We start from the raw sequence: 22,200 nt of genomic DNA, 5'->3' as shown, positions 1-22,200 counted from the left end.
ACAGCTCATTCTAGGTAAGGTAACAAAAACACAACAATTTATTTTCAGGTGATAATACACTGAAAAAATGAAATTATCAATATCATATTCCATTTTTCCCATTAGATGCCCCTAAATCTATCTAACTGGACCTGTAAATGGTTATTCTGGTGTAGTATAATATGGGTCATGTTTTCATAGTACTCATTGCGTTGCATATTGTTTCTTTTGTTTATCATAATGTTTTCTCAACAAAGTTATTTACTGGTAATTATACAGTTCCCCCTTGTTTTCTCTTCCAAAGTAACTAACATGAGGTGTTTCTCCCCCCACTTTGGACTTTTTTTTATGTAAATTGAAGCATTGACATATTCAGTTCAGCCAGTCATAGTGATAAATGTTGTGGGAATTACTTTTTGGGTCAGCCATAGCAACATAACAAGTGTTCTGCTCTGTGGCACTTCAGCAGATTTAATGGCTTGAACCAGCATCTTGTGGTTAAAGGGCTGTTAAAAGGGATCACTTCATCACCATTAGAGCGATAATTAAGACTAATGTTTCCTGTCCATGCAGAAACTGGAGATCAAAACAGAGGGAGACTCTGTGGTGGAGGAGATACTCGATACCTCCATAGTGGAAGCTCTGGAGGAGCGAGAACAGAAGACAACAGAAGGTCAGCACACTTTTTTCTGCTTGATTCTCTTCCTTTTCTTGAAAAACTTCAAGTCAATAGGTCTGTCCCCATCAACCTCATTTTATGCACATTTTCAGTTTGCATAAAAAATATAATTAGATATTTAAACTAGAGTTGAAATCCCACATTTGGATGGATACCTAACTAATGACTATGCCTGTATGGAAGTCCCTCGCTGCCCATTTAATCATATTAAAATTAAAGTCAGTCTGAGTCTACCCCTGAATCTATAATGACAGAGACATTTAATCTAGAATGTATTTACTTTTTTCAACCTGAACTTAAACATTTAGTTATTCTAATTAAATTAAATCTGTCCTGATTCATAATGTTTAGGCAATACATTGTGCACCAATTTTGAAGAATCAAAATGAATTAATTTAATTGTCATTATGATAATAATATGCTTAAGATAGGAGGGCACTGAATGTACTTTTTTTCTTTTCTATTTATTTTTTTATTTTTTGCAAATTTTGCATTTTCAAATACAATAATTATGTGACTTTCACATTTTATTTTTGTCATACCTAATGGACACACATTTCAGATAATCAAACTCTGATTGTGATTTCGCTTTAACATTGGCAATCATAGGCCTCCATATATTTGTTGCCACAGTATCATATCATATTGACCTCGGAGACCTTTTTGTTTCTGTCTGTAATCTAGATGTCGGTGTTGATGAGCTGAAACCAAAGGTGGAGAGGGAAGAAGATGAGGCAGAGGAGGAGGAGGAGAAACCACAGCATCCCAGACTATCTCTGTTGAGAGATGAGGAGAAGGAGGAGGAGGAGGAGGAGGCAGAGGAAGAGTTGGAAGCAGAACAGGATGTTTCTCACGATCCAGACTCTTCCTCTCCTCCTGCCCCGAATCTCTCAGAGGACGAAGTGCCAGACGGCCAGCTCCTGGCCTCCTCAAAGCCCAGCTCGAGATCCTCCTCTCTGGACAGTCCCAGGTGATAAGACATAATTTCCTCCTTGTTTTCTCCTTCTTTTCATTTTCTCCTCCTCTCAATCTGACTCTTGTGATATCTGGTTCCAGAGCCACACCGGAGCCCCCTGCTGGTCTGAGAGAGTATCTGATGGACCCTCCAGGCACTGCCTATGGAACAGAGGAGAAAGAGGTTGAAGGCGACTTGGCGCTGAGCGGAGAAGAAGATGGAGTCCAGGACAACCGGGAGGAGGAGAGCTCCTTCTTAGAGGAGGTGCTGAGCTCCTTGAAGACTCCCCTCGCATCGTGCTCGCTGGGTGTGGAGACTGAGGGTGCTGTCCTGGCGATAGAGGAGGAAGTCAAGGACAAGGAAAGAGAAGATTTCAAGCTAGAGGAAGGAGAGGAGGTGAATGAAGAGGAGGCAGAGGTGCATGAGCCTGTCAGTTATCAGGCTGCTCCTGCTGGCTCCATCCTGTCAGATCGCACCACAGAGGAAGAGGAAGAGGAAGAGGAAGAGGTAACCACTTTGAGCACTCCTTCCTGTCAAGATATTGAGAAAGAGGACAAAGTTGAAGATAAGGGAGAGGAAGCAGCAGAGAAGGAAGAAGAAGATCTAGTGGTGGAGCAGCATGGTGTACGTATCTTTGTTTCATTTTTAACATTCTGATTGAAGCACCTTTAAAGACCAGTGAAGCTACTTGTATGTATATATAATATTATTTGTTCTGCTCCATTTTTTAATAGATTTCATTCACAAAAATGTCACTAAAGAGTAAAAAGAAAATTTTCACACAACACCGCGTCAAATTGTGCTGTTGGAAGTCAGCAGACAAAAACAAATTTAGCAGCGTCAGCAGTGGAATTCAGGATATGAAAGACATTACAGCATATTACTACAGTTGTCATAGACTGTAAAAAATAATGGACGTAGCCACCGTGATGTTACCCAATGGTATGTTGGACTCCCCCCCTTTTGAAACCGGGAGTTTAGCCTTGCCATCTTGTCTGATCTTGACCATATTTGGACCAGAGAGTGGAGATATCCCTAACGCTAGCTGCTAGTTTAGTTAGCATGGTGCATTTACAGCTATGATCAACTGTGGTAATGCTAATTTTCACAACTGAAAAATGGGCTTAAAACCATTAAAACAATATGAACTTACTGAAAAATGGAACATCTGACTGCTTAGAGGTTCTTGTTTTTGTTGTTAAACCAAATGCTGAGCGGCAAAATGATTACATTAAGTTTTATGAACTGAAAACACACTGAAATAGCAACAGTTGCGGCTATGCTCTGAATCTGGGGTTACACCATGGTTACATTACTAAAATAATGTTGTCAATGCAGCCTGTAAACAGACAGCATCCACCTGTCACTCAAAGGAGCCATGTCCTTGAGGTCCGGGTAAAGTGAATCCAGAGATTTGTTTCAAAAACACATTGTATTATTGTTGTTGTATGATTTGATGTTTGTATGATTGTTGAAAACATGTTGCAAAGACCGTTTACTATATAGTACTGAATTGTGGAGTTAGACGGTTGAATGTTTTTCACCATTTTCCTGTTTTAAGATTTTTTGGGTGGGTCTAAAACCATAGCTCGATGATGCACTGGAGCTATACTCAGCATAACCCCGCCCCTGACAATGTAGCCATATAAAAATGAGAAGCATCATTAGCATAGTCCCGCGATTGGGCGTGGCCTCCGCTCCTCCAGCGGACACACCCCCAGCATTTCAGATGAGAGAATATCTTGCTTTTTTTTCTTGAGACCTTCTTTTACATACTTGGCAATTTTGTTTGGTCATTCAAATTTGGTCAGGCATTTAATAACACATCTTTCTGTGATGTGACAAACTCATGAACACACTTTGCCCGGACTTTAATTATGCAAATCGATTTTATATAACAGGCTGTAGACACGTTTATTTCTGCTGTAAAGTTGGGCATTTTAAATGGGCATATATCACTTTGTTTTAGAGCCAGCATCAAGTGGCCATTTGAGGAACTGCAGTTTTTAGTACTTCCACATTGGCTTCATTTTTCAGCCTTTCAGGTTGCCACTTGGTGTAAACACACATACACACATTCTGTATTATTACCATATAAAAACTGTTAGATTAGCATACCAGCAAACAGTTTTTGTAACTAGCAGACATGAAGCAACACTGGGATTAATTTTATGTTTTACGTTAATTTTATTTTATGTCGTGTCTCTGGCCACCTCAGCAATCTAAAGCTAATTTTCATTCTCTTTTAGCTCTGTTTTTGGCCTCCACCAGCTCTTGTGGAAAATGCCTGGCTCTTCAGCTGCTAAATGCTCCGCTATTTGTAGAAGCTAGTCGCTAACCGAATATTTCTTTCGCTGAAAAACTCACTCACTCACTTGCCTTATGTTTCTCTTTCCTTTATCTTCCAGAAGCAAGGGGAGGAAGAGGAAGTCAAGGAGGCAGAGGAAGTCACCCCAGTGGAAAAAACTGACATGCTTACAGGAAACACTGTCAACCAGTCGGAGGAAGAGGAGAGAGAAGAAGAAGAGAGTCAGGGAGAAGAGGAGGCGATAGAGCTGGAGAAGGAGACGGAGGTGGAGGAAGAGGGACGGGAGAAGAGGGAAGAGGAAGAAGTGGAGGTGAAGGAAGCAAAGGAGAGAGTGGAGGAGGCAGAGGAAGCGACAGAGGAGGAAAGGGACGACGCAGAAGAGATGACGGAGACGTTTCCTCATGCGGAGGATGAAGAAGTGTCCGTGCCGCTGCAGGAGGAAGACAAGGGCGTAGATGTTGCGGTTGGAGATGTTTGCATGCCACAACACACAAACGATGACGTAACAGAGCTGAGTGAGCAGGTATTTGCCACAGAGCATGAAAGTCGAGAAACTTTCAGTCAAAGCTTTGGAGAGGAGAGGATGGAGGAAGGTGAAGAGATTGACCTTACAGGAAAATCAGAGCGAGAGGAGGGCGCTGAAGAAGATGTGGATCAAACTGAGGACGCTCTGCAGCAGAAGGTTGAAGAAACATCCCATTTAGATACGAAGCAGGTGGACAACGATCAAAATGAAGCCACAGAACGAGCCGACGTGTCCTTCAAGCCTTTGTCTCTGTCTCTTCCAGAGTTGCACAGCAAGACTCAGCAGCAAGAGAGTGGAGCCATAACTCCCAGTAAGACCAGCACTACCACTCTCCACATTAATCTGATCTCTCCAAGCTCCGAGAAAGCCTCTTTCTTTCCACAGTCTCCAACTGCAGCACATCCCAAAGAATGTGGGACACCTTGTCCCCCTGAAGCAGCCACCGAGCAAATTACAGTGTCCACAGAAGACGAAAAAGCATCTGTGGAAATGTTAGAAGAAGAAAACCAGTCGGCCCAAAAAGAAGAAGCTACACCTCCTGGCTCAGTGGAGGAAGAGGTCAATCAGCCGTCCTGTGCTTCAGATCAGAGCAAAGCTCGCTTCACCATCGCCCCTGCCTGGCAGAGGTCACTCTCTGTCGAGGATGCTCCTCCCTCCTCCCCGCCTGCCTGCGTCTCCTCTCTATCGTCCGCCGTCACAGGAGGTGTGGAGGTGACAGCTAAGAAGGAGCCTGAAGTGAGAGCAGAGCCAGAGAGTTCAGCTAAGGTTGAGCTGGTGTTGAGCCCCAGCAGAGTGAGGAGTGCAGGGAGCATCAGTGCAGCGTCTCCGTCATCTGCTCAGCCTCAGAGCTCCGCTGCTGCCGCCACAGACGGTAAGGATGCTGCACACTTCTAATAAAAGATCATTTTTTATTGGTACTTCTTATCTTTTTCTGGCCTGTTTGAAAATTGTTTAAAGCCTCCGAAAATGTGGCTTGAAATAGTAAGAAAGTTGAGGGTATAATTAAGTATCCACAAAAGTTTGAGTGAAAATAAATGTTCCCAAGTATTTAGAAAACTGAGCTGAAAACAGCTCATTTTGAGGATAACAGTATTTCTCCAGACTCTGTGGGCGGGGCAGATCACGTTTTAATTGAAACCTTTTGGGATCCCACCAGAGTCCACGTGCTACAGCTCGATCTGTTCGTCCCTCTGACTCTGACTGCGTTCCTGAATCCAATCTGACGCTCTGAACTAAAATGAGAGAGCTGTTCAAAGTCGCGGAGCGTTCTGCTTCTCTATGAATTAACCAACAATTAAGTTCATCACACATTCACTTCGTTCAGCGCTTTGCTGCTCCTTCTTCCCAGACAGAGTGCCCAGAGTCGCTCTGACACTCCCAGATTGCATTGCTCTGGATAATCGAGCGGTACATTCCAAAAGCGCTCCGAATTTAACCACGGTTCAGTTTGTGCCAGAGTGGCTCCGGCACTCAGAGTGAGTGTCTCTGAATGCATCCTGTTGGAAGGATCGCTGAGGGATTTCAGTTTGTCATGTTGAATTAGTATCAACTGACACCTGACATTACGTGATATTAATCGGGGATAACCACGACCAAATCAATCCAGCTTCAGGAAACTGTGAAAAAACTAAAATGACAATATTCCAAATTCAGATTGAGGCTAATGTCTGATAATTTCTGATGATTTTTGTTCTGCATGTAAGACCCTAAATTACATATGAAGAACATTTTCGGTGATCTTGGTTTCCAGAGTTTTTTAAATGTGACAGACCATTTACAGGCCCTGTAAGGTGATTTTCGATGATTACCATACATAAAGTATCTGCAGATTTCATTGGAACTTAAATGGTTACAAGTCATACAGCATATCGTTCGAAAACTACGCGACTCAAGGTGCCATTAAACGCTGACCATTTCCAGATACAATCCACCACAGCAATCTCCATGAGCCCTTCTGTCAGACAAACTACAAACAAATAAACAGTTATTACTTGTGCATGAAGTGTAATTGTGGTCCAAAAATCCATATTTTTTCCATATTTAATCCAAACCCATAATTCCATCCATAGATATCCTCAAACTGCTGTTGCATCATTTTAAAGAATCATTTTTGATAACTTTGATGTTAATCTTTCGATTTGCTTCATATACACCATAATTTTCCTTGCCACAGTCGTTTTCAATATAGTGCTCACTGAGCCAAAAGGAGCCTCAAATGTGGTGACCTGTAGCCAATCAATTTAGAAGAGACGTTCTAAGTGTCCTAGAGTATTATTTACAGTCACATTTTCCCTTTGTGGTTTAAGCAATGAAAGTAGTCTGCTCTGAGTTAATATTAAGTTACATCAAAGACCAACTTCTCTACCGTCCCTCCTACAGAAGGCTCCATCGTCGTGGAGGGAAACCCCGACAATCCATTTGGAGTTCGCCTGAGGAAGACATCGACTCATTTCCGCTTCAGCACAGAGGAGGAACACACAGAGGTGATTCTCCTCACTTTGTTGTTGCTGTTAATAGTTTTGCCTCCATTCAAACATGAAACAACACACTGTCATTCTTTAAGAGCACTCAAGATTTTTAGGATTTCTGCACAGATCTGAAGTTCTCTTAGTTTTGGAACGTAAAGCAGGAAACTTGTCTTAATTCACTGATCGAACGTATTTGCAGTTATAACCAATATTTAACAATGGATTAATGACCACTTGCATGGAAAAGGTGACACCTGTAGTGACACACCGACTGGGAATTATCACAGAACACTGCAGTGTCTGCGTCTTCAAAGAAGTAGTTCACTCACATGGTCCTCACATAAAACTACTCCGTCTCTGCAGTAGAAATACTTATGAAATTGGTGCAACATGGTCAGAGGAAACAGAGTACAAGACGCTTTTGCTTTAGACCTAGAAAGCCTACATCTACCAGAATGCATTTGGTGGGTGACGTAATGTGGAATGGTCTGTGGAAAACAATGGCAGCTAGTAACTTACAGTTACACAGTAAGCCAAAACATGGGTTTGAGGTGAGAAATATGTAACTAAGTAACTGAATCTGGGTTTATGTTTGATACAAAGTTGTTTGAAAATCAGCAAACTATCCCTTTAAGGTAATTGTTTTGGTTCTTAGGCCCAGAACTTTGTTGTTTTCAGCTGCAGCGCGCACTTCTTTTCAATGAAAACACACAAACTCAAAACCAGAGCTAATAGAAGAGACTTCATGAACAATATCCCTATCTGCTGAATGTGTTAACAGGCTTCATGCAATGATAATGTATTAGCTGTTTTCTGCTGCCCCCAAGTGGCCAGAAAATCATTTAAATCAGGTGCAAAGTAACTTTTTGCATTGATCTTTTTTTTAAAATCTTGATTTCTCTTCTTCAGCCTCCGATGGAGCCACCAGCTCAGCCAACCAGCTGTAGTGGTGACTCACAGCAGCCAATCAGTGCAAAGCCCTCCATGAGTCAGCCAGTCAGTAACAAACCAGCTCTCCCGAAGAAACCAGACGTACACGGAGACAGCGGAGTAAAAAACAAGCGCCTGTCAGGTGTGTACACACACATAAACACCCACCATCTTCATTTTCATACACAAAGCTTACAGCTAACTGCAGGTTTCTTTCTCGGAAAAGTAAAGTTTAAATAGCTCTTGAATTAGCTGCAGATGGTGTAACAGTGTGTGTGTGCTGTGTTATTGATTCAGACCCAGCTGCAGCTCGTGGTGTTTCCGCTGGATCTGATTCTCCCAGCTGGATCTCTGTGGCCAAACAGAAACAGAAGATCTATAAAGAAAACTCACTGGAGGAGATCACTGTCAGGAAGGTAATCTCTGTGTGTGTGTGTGTGTGTGTGTGTGTGTGTGTGTGTGTGTGTGTGTTTGTAAGTGTGTGGTCACGAAGATCTTTATATCAACAGAAATTAACAGAAAAACAGTGAAATAAGGGTTTAAGATTGGACACAAAGTAAACCCGATGAGGATGCAGTCAACAATAATTTTTTAAAGTTTTTTTAATCAGCATTGGTCTTTAACCCTCTTTAACCTAGATTGAAATCAGTTTTCTTGTGCTGAATTCATTCAGACGCCTTTTACTAGCATTTAAATCCCTGAAACCTGAGAAAATTCATTTGGTTTCTTTCAAAAACATGGGAAAAAAGCAAAATGAGCACCTTGGCAAGAAATGCCCCACAAAATGAAATATAATAATAATAACCTGACCTGAAAATTAACTGGGAGGGATTATTAGATACGATCAAAAAACAAGGGGAAAATGACCTTAAAATATATTTATAATTCTTTTAAATATATATTTAAAATTATTTAACAAAAAAAGAAAAATATATATATTTTTTAGTACTTTCTCAAGTTCATTTTCTTGATTGTTTTGTTGTTGTTTGTTTGCTTGTTTCATAGTTTGTTTTCATAGTTTTTTCTCATTTTTTATTATTTTTCTCCCTGATTTTTGTTATTTTCTTGCTAATTTTGGGGCCATTTCTTGTTGAGTTGCTTGTTGCCCTCATTCCATGTTTTTAAGAGAAGTTAAGCCAATTTGCTCAGGTTTTAAAGTGTTAAGAGGCAACAGTTTGGCTTTATTCTGTCACAATCAAAGCAAAGGGACATAACTTCATTGCAGCCTCTGTTTGAGCTTAATACCAGTTGTTAGTTACAGTCCAATATTCTGAAGACGCTGACTTTTAGCTGACATGAGGTTTGGCTCTCCAAGAGTCCAGCTAAGATAGGCTGATTGTGTATATCCCATTTTAAACTGTTTCCCACTCTGACTCCACATGTTAACAGCACATCAGCACACATTTATGTGTTTAACTGAGTGTGCTGCTTTCTGTCATCAGGAGGAACAAGAGAGGAAGAGTTCACTGCCAATGTATGTCAGCTCAGCTGTAAGCCGGGAACACAGCAGCAAACCTGCTCAGTCCACCAGCAAAGGTCAGAACAGACACACACACGCGCACGTGCGCCCGCACACACAAACACACACACACACACACACACACACACACACACACACACACACACACACACACACACACACACACACACTCACACTCGAAACACAACTGCTTGTTCCGCAGTTCTATGGAATTAAAGCGTTCAACTGATGCAATGCTGCCCTCAACTGGAAAAACTCTGTTACTGCGACTGACCCAACAAAAGGCGATTCAGTTAACATTTATCCTTTCATCCTCAGTTCTCTGAGACACTTGGTGGTTAAAATGACCACATATAAAAACTGGCTCACAAAGACAAGACTGGGCAAGTTATTTATAATCCAACAATTGTGTTTTTTCTTAATAGCTGAAGAAAGGGATAAAAGTCAACTGCATATCTCAGAATACAAAAGCAGCGTTGGTCCAGAACAGAGTATAAAAAAGAAAAACAAACAACATTTTAAAAACTGGACCTAGTACTGTTAATACATTTTAACATGCATGCTTTTATGCAGTTTCTTACGTATTTATCATATTTTCATGTCCGATGTTTTTTGAGTTATTCCTGATAAACTAAGTTTTTTCACTGTTTATATGCATCTCTGAAATTTTTAAAGGGAAAGTTCACCCCAAAATCAAAAACACATATTTTTCTTTTTGCCTGTAGTGCTATTTATCAATCTAAATTGTGTTGGTGTGTGTTGCCAAGTTTAGGAGACATCATCTGTAAAGATGTCTGCTTTCTCTAGATGGCACTCGGCTTCTGTCTACTGCTGTTTCATGTTGCTATTGCAGCTCTACATGTCTGCATGTTATATTTAGTGTGTGTCATTGCTTTATGTTGCGTGCATGGCTATTTTATGCTAAAATGCTATATGTTGTTGCAGTGCTATTGTTTTGAACTGTTCTGCTGTTTCTCGTTGCTTCCCGTGGCTCGTGTTCTGTCTTGGGACCTCCTCTTTGTTTCAGCTGTTCCTTTTTGTCCTGCTGCGGTTGTTATGTAAATTTCATCATTTTACAGCTTTCAAAACATCTTGAGGAGAACTGCAGTTAAAAATTTGAGGTGCTTAAAGCGCAAAGAAATACACTAAAAAAAATCAACAGCAATGTCTCTTTCTAAAAGTCATGATCCTATGACTGAATATAATCCACAGACTTTGTTGTTTTATTTAGTAACTATTTTCTTTCTACCAAACTACACCGAGTAACTGAATCACTGTGCAGAAGAAATCGTGCACCTACCAATAGCTCACTGACAGCAAACACTTTTTTCATTTTTTTTTTCATGTGTGTCCCTTTGTTTCAATATTTATCCCCCCTCTAAATTCTGAGGTTTCTGCAGGGTGGATAATTGATCAGTTGATTGGTTCAGATCAGATCGATGGATGACAGGAGCAGCTGCTGTGATTCAATGCAAATATTTAGAGACAGCAGAATCAACTTTTACTTTCAATGCACCTGACCTTCTGCTGCTCCATCTGTGCCAAGAGTATGCTCTGTGCTCCGAGAGTGTGCTGCAATTAATAACTGAACAGTAAATTCATTTCAACAGTGCTTCTAATGAACGGTCCAGCTCCACAAATAGAAAATCTATGTGTGGCGGCAGATGTTTTAATCCGGGCGGGTCACCACAAACAAATGGATGAGTGGGAAACCCTAAATATTGCTGCTGAGTTCTTTAAAAATATTTCTAGCACAAAAAAGTGTGCCTTCTAATTCCATGATATTGGAGAGAAGGCAGACATTTCTACAGCCAATATCTCCAACACTCTACAACTAACACCAAGACAATTTAAGTTGATCAATAGCCCTACAGGTAAGAGGGAAAATATATATTTTTAATTTGGGGGTGAACTGTCCCCTTAATGACTGATATGTCACATTTTTTTGACGTGTGACGTGTTTTGGATTTTTTTCTTGCAGTGAGTCAGCTGGAGATCAGTAAGCCTTCAGCATCTACAGAGAAGGAGGCCAGAAGAGCTCTCTCTCCTCCAACTCCAGTGCCACCTCAACCTTTCAAATCCCAGTCGCTCCCCTGTCCCGTCGCTCCAAAACCCCAGCTGCCCTCTGCCACCACTGCCAAACACCCACCCCAACCTCACTCTGCCCAAAGATCCCTGTCGCCTCCCATTCCCGTTCCCCTAAAATCTCCCCCTTGCACAAGCCCAACATCTCCCACTAATGCTGCCACCTCATCAAAGACACCCTCGCCCCAGAGCACGACGCTTACATCCCCTCCGTTTTCATCGAGAACAGCTCCGGAAAAGTCACGAGCTCCAGGGCTTTCCAGCCAGAGCCCGGCCTCCCAGCGAGTCCTGCCTCCCCCAGCGTTGGCGCAGGATGAACCTCCCTGGATGGCCCTGGCCAAGAAGAAGGCCAAAGCCTGGAGCGAGATGCCCCAGATCGTTCAGTGACGGTATTATCTTGTACATAGGCCCAAGCGGGTCGGATCTGAAAGGGGGTCGATGTGGTCCGAGAGTTGGGATGCACCAGAATGCATTTGCACACAAAGAGTTTTCTGTTGTTCTTCCTGGTTTTTGTCCTGGCTTCAGTCTTCAGATTGGTCCAAATCCTCCAATCACAGCTAAAGACAGGCTCAGTTTAACTCCTTTCTTAATGTCTGCATGTTGTACATTCATGTTTTCTAAATGACAGGGTCAGGACGCCAAATGGTAATGCGTCTAACTTGAGGTGGATCCATATTTTTTCAAGTCTTAGTTGTGTTAAAATGTGCCTGATTGAGAGGAAATACCTGCAGTCTCGCAGCAGAAAGTATACGTTTTTAAAGTAACTTGATGATTCAACCCAATAACCACCTAATATTTCAGGGAAGACAGAATTGTTTTATAAAGAGGAGACTTTATTCACAAAAAGTTGGTTAAAATGTCTGTCTCTGTCAGTGTTTGTGTGTGTGTAGGCAGTGATACAAGCTCACATTTTGAGGAATGTGGAAAATATTGTGTCCAGAGAGTAAAATGAAAGAACATCCAAGTCAAGCAGTAAAAACATTTTGCTGAACTAGTTGCTGCTTGTTGTGACTTTTGGTCGAATATGCTGATCCATGTTCCCTCAAACTGCTGTGTGTGTGTGTGTGTGTGTGTGTGTGTGTGTGTGTGTGTGTGTGTGTGTGTGTGTGTGTGTGTGTGTGTGTGTGTGTGTCAGATTCTTTAGACAAATATTTCTTGTAACATGATCCACTGACACCAGTCTAATGTTTGTTGTGTTGGCGAGTGCTGAGTGTGTCCAACATGTTCCAGGTTGTCAATGTAAATTGTATTTTTAATTTTGATATTTTGAATATATAACTACACAGCGTTTGTTAGCATCCTGCAGAAATCTGTCATCTCCAAAAAAGCATCTGTTTACGAATCAAGGAAAATCATCATCATTGACTTTCATGTGTTTTTAATATTGCAGAGTCAGTATGTTGGCAGTGTGTTGTGGGCAGTTACAAAACATTTTCCACTTACAACCAAACACGTAAATGAAACAGAAATCAATACATTGTTAACGAGTCACTTGGTTTGCTGCAGGATCCAAAACATCACTAATGGAAAGCACAGCTGAAAGTTTCATTTGTATCAATTAAATGTATCTCACAGTACCTATACATGTGTTATGCATTGTTTTATTTTGTATTGCCTTTTGAGACTTTGTCTTGTACATAATATGTGCAATAAAGAACAAATTAAATCCATTTTCTGGTTTCTTTTGTGATCTTTTATCTGTGTCCACACTCTCTGCAGTTAAATAATAAAATACATGTATTTTTCTTGCAGAAACACAGCCAAGTCCATTTGGTTTTAAAGTTGAAATACCTTAAAAGGAATACTTAACCCTCCCAAATGACTAATAGTATATCAGTTACTCCCTTTGCGTTACACTGAAGTTATGAAGAAATCTTTGTTTTTGCCACGTGAATGAATGAATGAATGAATGAATGAAAGAAACGAAACTTTTATTGCTCCTAAGGGACTTTGTCTTGCACCGAGAACACGCCTCCACAGTGAATGTAGAATCATTAGTAAACATTAGTTTATAAACTTTGACACAACTGCATCATATAGTAATCCAAGTCTCACTTATTCAGTCACATACTGTCATATACAACACTTCCTGGGAAGTCTTTTGCGGTGGGACATTAATTTTACCTCACTGAATATGGAAGCTGTTGGTCTACTGCTGCCTTGCTTTTATATATTTATATTTGATTTTTTAAAAAAGTATACATGCATGCATATATACATGCATACACACACACACAGACACACACACACACACACACACACATATATGTTATGTCAAAATATAGTATGTTGTCCAAAAATTTATCAAAATGTCATAGTATAGTATGCCATCCAAAAAATGATAAAATTGTAGTAGTATGTATATTATGTATGATTTTCAAAAAATGATAAATATTTCATAGTATAGTATGTAGAAGTACAGTATGTTGTTCAAGAAATGATGAAAATGTCATAGTATAGTATGTCATTCAAAAAATGATAAAAAATAATGTCATACAATGTCATCCATAGTATACAATATTGAAAAAATGGCCGACAACTCCATTGCATGCTATGTCGAAAAATGTCAAATTTTGACATGTCAAAGAAATGGTTGAAAATGACATATTGTAGCTTGTAGAGACACATTATAGTAAACAATGTAGAAAAAAGGCCTAAAAGTTCATAATTTAGCCTGTTGAAAAAATGGCTGAAAAATGGCATACGGTAGCTTGTAGAGACACATCAAAGTATACAATGTCGGAAAAGGCCAAAAAGGTCATAATTTAGCCTGTTAAAAAAATGCCCGTAAAACGGCATAGTATAGTATGTCTAAAAATGATAAATTTTGACATGTCATAAAAATGGTTGAAAACAACATATTTTAGCTTGCAGAGACACGTTGTTGTTTACAAACTAGAAAAAAAGGCAGAAAAATGCCAAAACATCATAATTTAGCATGTTGAAAAAAATGCCTGAAAACGCCATAGTATAGTATGTCGACAAACAGCAAATTTTGACATGTCAAATAAATGGCTGAAAACGAAATATTAGAGTTTGTGGAGACGTGTCAGTATAACATGTCTAAAAATAAGGCCAAAAACATCATAATTTAGCATGTCGAAAAAATGGCACCTTAGTATAGGCAGTCAAAAATGTTCAATTTTGATTTATCAAAGAAAATGGTTGAAAACGACATGTCACAGCTTGTAGAGACACATCATAGTTTACAATGTCGAAAAAAAGGCCAAAAAGGTCACAATTTAGCTTGTTGAAAAAATAACCAAAACACCATAGCATAGTATGTCAAGAACGTCAAATTTTGACATGTTAAAAAAAAGACTGAAAACAACACAATATAACTTGTAGAGACGCGTCATAGTAAGCAAAGTAGAAAAAAAGGCCAAAAACAACATAATTTAGAATGTCAAAAAAAAATGGCCAAACATACCATAGTACGATATGTCGAAAAACTTTAAATTTTGACACATTAAAAAAATGGCTGAAAATGACATATTATACCTTGTGGAATCATGTCATAGTAAACAATTTCGAAAACAAGGCCAAAAACGTCATAATATAGCAGGTCAATAAAATGACTGAAAGCGTCGTAGTATAGTATGTCGAAAATGTCAAACTTTTACATGTCATAAAAATTGCTGAAAATGACATATTAGCTTGTAGAGACGCATCATAGTATACAAAGTGGAAACAAAGGCCAAAAACATCTTAATTTAGCATGTCGAAAAAAAGACAGAAAATGTGATGGTATTGTATGTCAAAAACGTAAAAATTCGACATGTCTCAAAAATGACTGAAAACAACATATTATACCTTGTAGAGGTATAGTATAGAAAGTAGAAAAAAAAGGCCAAAAACGTGAACATTTAGCATGTCGAAAAAATGGCCAAAAATGGCATAGTATAGCATGTCGAAAATGTCAAACTTTGACGTCATAAAAATGGCTGAGGACAACATATTATAGCTTGTAGAGATGCGTCATAGTATAGAGAGCTGAAAAGAAGGCTGAAAAAGGCCAAAAATGTAATAATTTAGCATGTTGAAAAAATGACTGAAAACACCATAGGATAGTATGTCACGTCATTACAATTACTGAAAATGACATATTATAGCTTGTAGAGACGCGTCATAGTTAACAAAATGACATATATTTTGCATTTTTTGGGTCAGAGTATACAAAGTGGAAAGGTCCAAAAACATTATTATATAGTACGTTGAAAAAATGACCGAAAACAACATTGTATGATATGTTGACAAATTCAAAATTTGAAACCGATGGTAGAGACGCGTCATACAAGTAGTTTATGTAGTAAGTAGTTTCTACAGTTTAAGTGGGGAAAAAAGGCAGAAAAGTCCAAAAACATCATAATTTAGCATATTGAAAAAATGGCGGAAAACACCATAACATAATAAGTCAAACATTTTTGACATGTCAAAAAAATGGTTTAAAACAACATATTATAGCTTGTAGTGACAGGTAATAGTATACAATGTCGAAAAAAGGCCAAAAACGTCAGAATTTAGCATTTCGAAAAGATAGCCGAAAACGCCTTGGTGTAGTATGTCAAAAACGGCATATGACATACCCAAAAAATGGCTGAAAACAACATATAGTAGTTTGTAGAGACACATCATGTTATACAATGTCGAAAACAACGGCAAACGCGTTATAATTTAGTATGTCAAAAGAATGGCCGAAAACATAAAATTTTGACGTCATAAAAATGACTGAAAACACATATTATAGCTTACAGAGGTGTGTCATAGTATACAAGGTTGAAAAAAATGCCTAAAAAGACCAAAAATGTAGAAATTTAGCATGTCGAAAAACTGTCCCAAAATGCCACGGTGTAGAATGTCAAAAGCAGCAAAATTTGACGTCATAAAAACAGCTGAAAACGACATATTAAAGCTTGTAGGGATGTGTCATTTTATACAAAGTGGAAAAAAGGGCCAAAAAAGGCCAAAACCATCATAATTTAGCATGTCAAAACAATGTCAGAAAGAGCCATAGTATAGTATGTGGAAAAACATCAAATTTGACATGTCAAAAAAATGGCTGAAGACAACATATAGTAGCTTGTAGAATACATCATAGTATACAACTAGTAACTAGTATACAATGTCGAAAAAACGTCCACGTCCTACAATTTTTTAAAAAAAACATTGCTGTATAGTATGTGGTCAAAAAAAACGATAAAGACATCACTGTGTAGTATGTTGTTCAAAAATTCATTAAAACATCACAGTATAGGATGTCGTTCAACAAATGATTAAAATGTCGTATAGTGTGGCGTTCAAAAATGACAAAAACTTCATAGTAAAGTATGTTGTCCAAAAAATATCATGTTCACAAAAATGAGACAAATGCAAGGTCACTGTAACCTTTGACCTTTTACCACCAGGATCTAATCAGTCCAGTCTTAAGTCTATTCAGACATTTGTGCCAAATTTGAGCTGATTTCCTCAAGGTGTTCTTGAGATATCGCGTTCACAAGAATGAGACTGATGAGGTCTGTGTCCACCAAAATCTGGACAGCTCATGGTTTAGTCCAAATGAATGTTTGTGCAAAATTTTAAGAAGTTCCCTTTGGGTGTTAGAATATTGCGTTTACAAGAATGGGCCAGAGCGAAGTATTATTGTATGGTCGGACAAATGGGAGGACAGAAAGAAGGATGGGCAATGTGAGGCCTATAATAATGTCCCAGGCAACTGTCCTATTAAAGGGCCTTTAAAGGGGTACTCAGCAATGTATTATCGCAGTTCTACAAAAATAGACCACTCACAAGTAGTTGGTTTTTTTTTTAAAAGAATGGTCAAATTGAAGCAGTACAGGTTAAGCTGTTTTGATTTAGCACCCTGTGTGCCAAGCTCTGACACTACATTTCCCATAACGAACAGTAATGCCAGCTTTCATTAGACCCTTTGTGCCTGGCAGATGCTGTCGTTCAAACTCCGAACCTGCTGAGTCACAGACAACATTATACAACTGTCCCTACAGGCTGAGCTACTTCCTGTGATGAGTAAACTGACCATCATGTGTAAAATCTGTGTAATACTCTTTTAACCCTATGAAACCCTAGCAAATTGGCTTGATTTTGTTAAAAAGCACAGGAAGTAGGCAATTAGCAGCAGAAAAAAACTAGCAGGAAATAAATTAAAAGTTTAAGTAAATTAACTGCAAATTTGCAAAAATAAATACATTAAATTAAATTGAAAAAAAGGTGGGGTGAAAGAAAAAAGCAAGAGAAAGTAAACCAAACAAACAAGACAAACAAGACTTAGAAAAAGTGCTAAAAACATTATTATACTAATTCTGTAACATAAAATTAAAATATATAATTATGATAATAATAATCTATTTGTTTCCCAAGCTTTATTCCCCCTAGACATTTTTCCCTAGCTTTAATTTCTTGCAATTTGTGGAGCATTTCTTTTCAAGTTGCTCGTTGCCTTTCCTCCAATGTTTCTGAAAGAAATCGCACCAACTTGCTCAGTGTTCAAAGAGTTAAATACTCGTAGCAGACAGATGGCAGATGCAGAAGCAGGACTAGAAAACTGATTTTGATCCATGTCTCAGGGAGTTAAGCAAGAAACTAAATTCTTTGCACTTATTTAAAGTGACTTTCATTTAGGCTAATAAATCCAATCCACCAAAAACTGTCTAATTTTATGACTTTTAACCAGTGATTCACTAAATATGCTATGTTTGTAATGACTATTTTGAATTTCTGATACAGAGCACTAACTAAGATTACAATAACAATATATTGATGTTTAAAAAAAAAACACTTTAAAAAACAATGACTTACAGACTGTGAGTAAACTCCTATTTGCCAAACAAAGTGTCTTGAACACTCACTGTACTGTCTTGGCATGCTCACACATGCACATCTGTATTGTATGTATGTGATTTTCTCCTCGCGTGTGGCCAAATATTTGTGTGTGTTGCGTGCATCACATGAGCCTGTGTTTGCATGATTGATGATCTGTGTGAAAGTGTGTGTGTGTGTGTGTGTGTGTGTGTGTGTTTGTGTGTGTGTGTGTGTGTGTGTGTGTGTGTTTGTGTGTGTTTGTGTGTGTACAGGAAGCTGTAATCAGTGAGAGGGCTGTTTAAACTCCCCAGATGTCTTTTCTGGGTGAGTTAGGTAACGCTGCTGCTGCCCTACTTCTGATACGTGCACAATCACACACACACACACACACACACACACACACACACACACACACACACACACACACACACACATGTGGCTCTGAACTGGACCAGCCAAGATGTACGATGTGTGCGTGTCCGTGCCAAGTATCCATAGCGATGACTGCTGGGTGCTGACCTTCTCATTTACAGGTTATATAACTAACCAACTTGGCAGCAGTTACAGAGGTGAGGAGAAAAAACTACTGATCCTGCTGTGAAAAACACCTACTTATTGTTTTAAGTAATGAGAATAATCTTAATTCTGTGTTTTGTGACACTTCTCTGTCCCAAGGAGTGACAAATACTGAGTAACCACAAAATAGGGTTCATTCTCTCACACAGTCAAACATCTGTAAAACACAGAGGTGGGATCAAGTTGTTGTTAAGCAAGTCTCAAGTAGGTCTCAAGCACTCTCAAGTCCAGTCCAAAGTCAAGACAGACAAGTCCCAAGTCAAATTCCAAGTCCTGAAGTCTGACAGTATAAAATACACCCCATCCTCTAGCCTCTCAGGATACGTCAGATTAGTGTTGCATTCACCCCATGCACATCGTTTGACCATTTTTTAAGTTATAACGAAAAGGAAAATCAAATTAAGGAATTAACGAAAATCCAAATTTCTGATGCTTTTCTGTGGAGGTCTACTATGTAGCCAGATGAGGGCCAAAACTCTAAAACTGAAAATATATGATCTAAAAGTGAAAAAGATTTGAAGTGTGAAAAAAAATATCTGAAACTAAAAAATGAGATTTTAATGTGAAAAAAAGATCTGCAACATAAAATCTGCAATCTGTATAAAAATATTGATTAGTGAAAGTAGTAGTAGTAGTAGAAAATTGTTGAAAGTATTGTCTGTGTGCAGTTTGAAGTGGACATTTAAAGCTGAGACTGACACAAGATAACATCTGTCTGGCAGCAGAGGACGAGCTGGACTCAAAGCAGGGAATTGGACACACACTCTGCATGCTTCGGGGTTTGGTCAGAGAGGCCCGACCTCAACGACCTCTGTGTATGAACCACGGTGACCCTGGAGCGGGTGAGGTTGGATTCTCGAACTGTCATTGTTTCCAATGACATTATAGCTGCCCATCCGATCCCCACTGTGACAGTGAATTTCAATTAACACAACAACGACAACAGCGGCTGGTTTAAACCCGCAGGACAAACAGACCCGCCTGGCCATCGGTAAATGCTCTGTGTGTCCAAAAACTGTGAGGACATCATCATACTTAGAGCGAAAGACAGATTTCAGGTCTCTCTCACTAGATTTGATTTTATTTCCTTTCATCTTTCCCCCAATTTCACCCAAAACTTACTACCTTGTTTGAATTATAGAAGATTTAAGATGCCTAAATTCAAACAAATCAGCAAAGAAATAACATGAATTGCCATACAAATTATTCCATATTTTTCATGCCATGGCAAGGATCAGCTCTCTTTGAGATTAAGTTTTCTAGTTCAACCCTCAAACTGAGATTGGATAGTGGACTATGTGGACAATGTGTTTCTTTAAAAAAAAAAACAAAAAAAAACTGTGTCATCTGTACCTTACCTAAAATTAATGCCAGTGCTTTGCCGTATTGTGAAATGTAAAATGATTTTGTAATTTTTTTTGTAATGATTTTAGTGTGACATTGAAAATGTAGTTATTAAAGACAAAAACTAAATAACTGGCTTTTTTGTTTCATTATGACATAGTGAATGCATGCAAAATTAAAAATAATACAAAGTGTAGTGCGTTTCCCTTTATTTCTTCATACTATCTGCTGATGTTTATCAGCTCATCCTTCAACTCCAAAGATGTAGCAGGATCAAGGACAAATGTAATTTCATTTTTTAAACTTTGTTTAAAAAATAACTAATAAATCTATCTTCTTCCTTCGTTTATTTGTTTTGGGCTAATTTAGAAATTATTCTAAATTATTTAAATCTTCCACAGTTTAAGCATAGGCCCATAGTTCTCTGGGTTCCATGCAAAACAGGTAATGCAAACAATGTAATTGCTTTGCAAAATGAACACATGCTATCACTAAGGTAAATGTTGATATTTCTAAGCAACCTACTCTAGAACGCACCTGGTTCCCTCCCTACCTAAAACAGTCAAGCTATCCAAATAACTCTCAACTAGTCTTCATCAGCGTTCCTGGGTACACCAGGGGCCACCCCAGGGTAAACGCACAAAAACAAAAACCTGGTGAAGGTCACAGCAACACCTGCAGGCTCATGTAACCAGGTGAGCTATAAAAAGGATCTACCTCATGTAGCAACATCAGCTCAAAGATAAAAACAGACACAAAACAGAAATCTAGGCCTAGGGGCCCAAACATGGGAACTCACCACTGCAAACTGAGCTTCCGGAGGAGCCCCCATTATGTTACGAATGGCTCAAACCCTACGACATAAGGAGGGACACAACACCAGGTCATATGTAAAAGAATCACATCTATTTACACAAAAAAGACAAAAAAAGGAAAAGGTACGCACACAAAAAGCTGGGTCTTGCTGCAGGGAGCCAGAGAGTCAGACAATGTGAGCAGAGCCTGGAGCCACTGATTTAGGCCCAGCCCACAGCCTAACACCCCTGCTCTTAATCAGCTGTCAGTCAATCCCTAATCACTAATTAACTGCACCTAAAAACAGAGAGCTGTGCAGCAAATAAGAACAACTAAGGTCATTTTTTTAAGGTCAGAATTGAAAGCAATGTTCAACTTGTGTTGAAATGACTTGTTGCTGTTCTTATCACTCGTGAAAAAAGAAAAAACATATCATAGTATAGCATGTTGAAAAAAGTCATTGTATAGTATGTTGGAAAAAAAGTTTTAAAAAATCCTTATTATAGCATATAAAAAAACTGGAAAAAGTCATAGTATAGTATGTCAAAAAAAGTAATTGTATAATCTGTTGAAAAAAAATTATAGAATAGCATGTTGAAAGAACAATAGAATAGTGAATCGAAAAAAACTGAAAAATGTCAAAGTAGGCCATAGCATGTAAAAAGTGTAGTGCACCCTACCCCTAAAAAAATATCATGGTAAAGTGTGTCAAAAAAATGAAAAAAGTCATAGTATAGCATATTGAAAAACTTGTCATAATATGGCATGTTAAAGTCATAGTGTAATGTGTCAAAAAAACTTAAAAAAAAAAAAAAGAAAAAAGGTCATAGTATAGCATGTTGAAAAAAATATAGTATAGTGTGTCCAAAAAAATTGAAAAATAAAAGTATAAGTATAGCATTTGAAAAACAAGTCACAGTATAGTGTGACAAAAAAATGAAAAAAGCATAGTACAGATTGTTGACACATAATGAACATTTGACTGAAAGTCTTGATGTATTTTGGTTTGTAGTTGAGTGATTATTCAGCAACAAGAATAGACTGGCTAGTGCACTTAATGAGTCTCGCAAGTGCTGATTTGCATAAAAAGTATAGATCCTAGACACCTGAGGTTCTGATGACAGAAATGTACTGTATGCAATATGCTCATTAAAGCTCCTATGCCTCTATATTTAGAGGCGCAGGGATTGGCACGAGTAGGCCTTCAGAGCTCTAAGAGTCCTTATGGAACTGCAGCGACGAGCTAAACCTGCTAATCT

The 22,200-nt window shown here is 38.7% G+C and overlaps 1 protein-coding gene across 8 annotated transcripts in view; it reads left to right on the top strand.

Moving 5' to 3' along the window:
• Nucleotides 1–13,080, top strand: part of LOC121947816 (uncharacterized) — a 62,671-nt gene extending 49,591 nt beyond the window's left edge. For 6 of the 8 annotated variants that reach the window (XM_088081377.1, XM_088081379.1, XM_088081383.1 and 3 more), the window contains 9 exons: nucleotides 553–652; nucleotides 1,343–1,628; nucleotides 1,715–2,237; nucleotides 4,022–5,318; nucleotides 6,827–6,930; nucleotides 7,825–7,987; nucleotides 8,143–8,261; nucleotides 9,288–9,381; nucleotides 11,307–13,080. In XM_088081377.1, the coding sequence (XP_087937503.1) occupies nucleotides 553–652; nucleotides 1,343–1,628; nucleotides 1,715–2,237; nucleotides 4,022–5,318; nucleotides 6,827–6,930; nucleotides 7,825–7,987; nucleotides 8,143–8,261; nucleotides 9,288–9,381; nucleotides 11,307–11,797 (3,177 nt within the window). In that variant the 3' untranslated portion in view covers nucleotides 11,798–13,080. The remainder of the gene's footprint in view (nucleotides 1–552; nucleotides 653–1,342; nucleotides 1,629–1,714; nucleotides 2,238–4,021; nucleotides 5,319–6,826; nucleotides 6,931–7,824; nucleotides 7,988–8,142; nucleotides 8,262–9,287; nucleotides 9,382–11,306) is intronic. The other 2 variants (XM_042492943.2, XM_088081384.1) reach the window with 1 other exon arrangement.
• Nucleotides 13,081–22,200: the final 9,120 nt, after the last annotated feature.

Source organism: Plectropomus leopardus, chromosome 8 (genome assembly GCF_026936395.1).
Source record: "Plectropomus leopardus strain MGB_pleo_1.0 chromosome 8, ASM2693639v1, whole genome shotgun sequence".
Classification (NCBI taxonomy): Eukaryota; Metazoa; Chordata; class Actinopteri; order Perciformes; family Serranidae; genus Plectropomus; species Plectropomus leopardus.
This window is presented reverse-complemented; position numbering and strand designations above follow the sequence as displayed.